The sequence below is a fragment of the Salarias fasciatus genome, chromosome 14 (genome assembly GCF_902148845.1).
Source record: "Salarias fasciatus chromosome 14, fSalaFa1.1, whole genome shotgun sequence".
In the NCBI taxonomy this organism is placed as follows: domain Eukaryota; kingdom Metazoa; phylum Chordata; class Actinopteri; order Blenniiformes; family Blenniidae; genus Salarias; species Salarias fasciatus.
Genome location: NC_043758.1, coordinates 40,736,060 through 40,740,838, shown reverse-complemented (window position 1 = coordinate 40,740,838; position 4,779 = coordinate 40,736,060). Strand labels below are relative to the sequence as shown.

Sequence of the window (4,779 nt, the reverse complement as noted above, 5' to 3'; positions counted from 1 at the left end):
AAACAAAGGAAAAATAAATGTATCACGCCACCGAAATGAACTACAATATAACAGACAGCATATCATTTTGTCGTAACTGTCCCCTGAACATAGGAAATCAAGCCCATTTCAGGACCCCACCGTTGGGAAAGGCTCCCACATCATTCTGACTCCACTTTAACTGTAACAATCTTTCTGCTCATTCATTCATTCGGTCTCATTATTGTCAGCCCTATATATTGGAATACTAATAAAGACAACTTGTCACATTGCTGCCAGAGGTTTGAGTAATATGTATACGTTGCATTTAATTGAAGTGTTGGCTGTAACGATTGCTGGAGTTGCAAGGATGATTTCAATAGCAACTGACGAGGGCAACATAGTATATATAGGTCCAACTTCCTATTCACCTGTGACCTCTTCATGATGGCATGGCCTTTTGTGAAGGACGTACTGGATGAGGAAGCGCTCATCATCAGACGAGCCTTTCAACGAGAAAGACTGTTCAGGGATAGGTCAGACCCACTGGCGTATGATGAAGACCATCTGTTTGAGCGGTACAGATTTTCACGGGACGCACTCAAGTACCTGTGTAGGCTCCTCGGGCCTAAAATACAACATCGGACCGCTCGGAGCCATGCCCTGACTGTGCCACAGATGGTCTGTGTGACATTGAGGTTTCTCGCAAGTGGAAGTTTCCTGTACTCTGTTGGGGATGCAGAGAACCTCAATAAAGCAACCATTTGTCGCACAGTCAGACGTGTTTGCCTGGCCCTGAAGTCAGTCATCAACATCTTTGTCACCTTTCCTGGCCACAGAAGACTGCCTTACATCAAGGAGGACTTCTACAAGATTGCAGGTAACATCAGCTGTAGCTTGCAAATATCGGTGCCAATTCGAGCAGTTACAGCTGGGTACTGTTTTGTGTTACAGCTTTTCCTAATGTGATTGGTGCAGTGGACTGCACACACATTGGAATTCAACGTCCCTCAGGGGAACATGAGGGAGATTACATAAACAGGAAGTCATTCCACAGAATCAATGTTCAGGTAAGAGTGAGTCCGACCTATATAGTCCGACCTATATAGATTGTTCAGTTTTGTGCCTAAAAGGATGTGAAGAGGTTACATGTCACCTTTTCAGATCATCTGTGATGCCAACTGCCTGATAAGCAATCTGGAGGCAAAGTGGCCTGGATCAGTCCATGACTCCAGAATCTTCAGGGCTAGTCCAATCCACAGGACACTCTCACAAGGTAAGCCACACGCTATATTTGCTAGCACCTTGGATATTATGAGTGTGTAAGTACATATAGTAAGAAGTTATGCATCTCATTATTAGGTGTATTGTCTGGGCTGCTGCTGGGAGACAAGGGCTATGCCTGCGAGTCATTTCTCCTGACTCCTCTTGCTGACCCCCAAACCCCACAACAGCAGGCCTACAACCACTCGCACAGCAGGACAAGGGCTCGCATTGAAATGACCTTTGGCCTCCTGAAGTCAAGATTTCAGTGCCTGCACCACCTGCGAGTGTCCCCACCCAGAGCATGCGACATCATTGCAGCATGCGCAGTGCTGCACAACATAGCAGGCTTACGGAGGGAGAGGGCCCCGACTCCAGTGGCTGACGACGTCTGGGAAGATGCTCCCATATTCCCGGACAACATTGCTGGCCGTGTTCTCAGGGAGCAATATATTGCCTTTATTTTTTTCTTAGCCTTAAGTGCTGTATTGTGAATGAATGATCTTGTGTGGTCCTTTTTTACCCCTGTCATTGGTCGTACACTGTGGAATCAATTTCTTAAGTCCACATGTCCAAATCAGTTGGATACCACACATTCACAGTAAATGAGAACAGGAGAACATTTTTTTTTTCCCAGTTTTTTTTTTTTTTTACCTCCATACAATTGGCTGCTGCACCTATATGCACACATGACAGAGGGCGCCTGACGGACTCCCTTTTTTTCTGTATTGTTTTTCCGACAATATAGCTAGTGGTGAACTGGGGCATGCACACTCAGAATTCAAGTATGAACTTACACCAGAGCATCAGGAGGGGCCTACGACAGATCACCATTAGTCTGACCCACCACAAGACAACAAGGTAACTGGGTCCACAGGTAGAATGTGAAGAGGGAATAAAGATCAGTGTGATTATGCTGCAAATATGACCTCTGACCCATGACAAGGCCAGAAAGCAGGCCAGCGACCCCCAACACACACACACAGTCACACACAAAAAGCATTTCCGAATTTTATTTGTCTTTATTTATTTGCTCATGTTCTCAGCTGTCATTCTGGAGCTGAGAGTGAAAAAGTGAAAATGATTAACACACTCAATTACAGATATAGTTACAGTGTGCACTGCTATGTCTACTCAACCCCCGTTCCAGTGTCTCTATCTGTAAGTCCAATTTTCTCTGCTTCCTTTTTTTAATTTCAGTGTCCAGATCCAGATTCCTCTTCTCCCTCTGAATTTGCACTTCTGCCAGCTCAACCTGTTTCTGCAGGTGTTTGGCATAGAGCACCCGGATAGTTTGGGAATTCTGTAGAGGAATTACCAATTAGCACAACAGGATTTGTGTATCACAGAGATTTACTTCCACCTACAGTATACTTACAATGTTACCAGCTTGATTATGAGGTGGTGCAGTCTCTAGGTCCTGGAACAGATTTGTCTTAGCACTGCATCACCGACTTTCTATCCAGTTTGGACTACATCAGAGTGGCTCCACCAACTTCACATGATACCTCAAGCCTTCTGGAGTCCACTGAGAGAGTCTCCTCATCTGCAGAGGTGCACTCAGCAGCTGCAGATGTGCCTTCCCCCTGCCACATGAATCAACAGAACTCATCTTTACATTTGAGGAGACATGTAAGGTCTGTGATTTTGAGTGACATTTACTGTACTTACTGGATCATCTTCTGGTGGCTCCAGGAGCACAACTGTGTCCCCAGACACTACAAGTGAATTCAAAGTCAGACAATATGAAATTGTCAAATGTGTTGAAACTGCTGAGGAACAGCAATATTACCTTTTAGGAAGGTGCAACTTTCTGGAGCACATACAGAGTCTGTCACTGTCGCCCCCTGGATCCCCTCCACCACTGGCCTCCCTTTATTTATGTCAAGTGCCAGCTCCTCTGCTGGGGTCAGGTCCTGGCTTGGTGGGCCACCCCCTGTGCTGGTTTTATACCATATTGGCCCGAATATAAGACGACTCCGATTATAACACGACCCCTATTTTTCAAAGAGCATTTTGTAAAAAAAAAAAAAAAAACTGAAAAACTCGATGACTCTGCTGCGTTGATCACCATCAGTTTAAAGTTGGTATCATAACTTCTCCTCTGTTGTTGCTCAGTTGTCCAGCGTTCAGCTCCTTTGTTCCAGATGATCCGCCATTTTTCATCAGATCATTTGATCTCATTTCATCGCTCCACTCGCTCTCTGCTCAGTGATAGTTTGGCTCCATCTAGTGGCGCGGATGGGTATTGACCATCTACCGTAAGTCCGCGATTATAACACCACCCCACTTTTGAGGATGCAATTTCTGGAAAAAAACATCGTCTTATATTCGGGCCAATACGGTATGTCTTCTTTTTCACGGCTAAAACGGTACATACATTCATTCTCAGGAGACAACACATTTAGCGCTTCATTTGTCAAGTGCTCCTTGGGCTACACTTAAGTAATAACTTAACGGACTGCAGAATATTTTTATATTTGGTTTTCACCTGCTGCAGGTTCTTTTCTGGCCAGACAGGTTTGTTCTTCATGACAGATGAGGGATGAAACAGAACACAGTATGAGAACAATTGATTCAATAGATAACACGGACACGGACTTGGAATGTATTTGAACATAACTGTACTTCACTTAACTTGAGTAACATGCACTTGTATGAGCCGCATTTAAGAAAAACACCAGTACAGCATTTATTAGTGGACTTGAGAAGTCATCAGCTCCGCATTCTTGAACTGTAATGATGACGGTGTCTGTGGAGGACAATTTATTATTAATTGTACATGTTGGCGCTACTTACGCATTGAGCCGGTCCGTCATTAACTGCCAGGTGTTTTCCCTCTCCTTTTTTTGCAGCACTCGTGTTGCCTTTCTTCCGGATTATATGTTTCACTTCTTCATATAATTGCAGAAGCAGTACCTGCTCATCCCGGGTGAAGTAAGATGCACGTCCTTGGTCCATTTTCGATCTGTGATTCTGTGATCGATCTCGTGGTCTTCTGAGGAACGCCGTGAACGCCACTTATCCTGATTCTCCACACCTGGCTTGAGTGAGCCGCATCTTTTCATCCTGGCTCGGCGAACGTGCAACCGATTAATCCGAGAAAACACCGACTAGGCTGACTCAAGCCGCGCATTTTCATTTATCCTGGATGTATTTATCCTACTTTTGTGCAATACCCCCCTGGTGTTTTTTTGTTTGTTTTTTTTGTGGCCCACACAAGGCTTAACTGGCACAGTCAATGTCCAGACAGTCCAGCTGTGGACAAAGTTCCATTTATTTCTCATCACCGTCAATTCCATGGCCTCTCCACAGCACCTCTAAGAAGCAGTTTGCACCCGCCTCATGAACCTTCCTGTATGAATACACTCTATCAGAAGAAATTATTGCCCCCCACAGGACAAAACATGTATTGCAACAACAAATGAAACGGATGACTGTAAAATTCCAGCTCCTAATTGTTAATGGCAGGAAGACAAAACAATTCGCATCAACAGACAACAGGCGTTCACACATAATGTTCCTAGAAGCAGTATTACTGTGCTGCACCAGCAGTTA

The 4,779-nt window shown here is 44.7% G+C and overlaps 1 protein-coding gene across 1 annotated transcript; it reads left to right on the top strand.

Annotated features, from left to right (window-relative positions):
• Positions 1 to 405: 405 nt before the first annotated feature.
• On the top strand, positions 406 to 2,386 carry LOC115400082 (putative nuclease HARBI1). The gene is made up of 5 exons (XM_030107732.1): positions 406 to 838; positions 913 to 1,028; positions 1,123 to 1,234; positions 1,321 to 1,610; positions 2,372 to 2,386. The coding sequence occupies exons 1-5, from the start codon at positions 406 to 408 to the stop codon at positions 2,384 to 2,386; spliced, it is 966 nt and encodes a 321-aa protein (XP_029963592.1).
• The last annotated feature ends 2,393 nt before the right edge of the window (positions 2,387 to 4,779 follow it).

Excerpts from the sequence above, each read along its gene's own strand:
- LOC115400082 (XM_030107732.1), top strand. The coding sequence starts at position 406 with ATGGCATGGCCTTTTGTGAAGGACGTACTGGATGAGGAAGCGCTCATC. Across the intron at positions 839-912 it reads GGACTTCTACAAGATTGCAG|CTTTTCCTAATGTGATTGGT; the intron begins GTAACATCAGCT and ends TTTGTGTTACAG. Across the intron at positions 1,029-1,122 it reads TCCACAGAATCAATGTTCAG|ATCATCTGTGATGCCAACTG; the intron begins GTAAGAGTGAGT and ends TCACCTTTTCAG.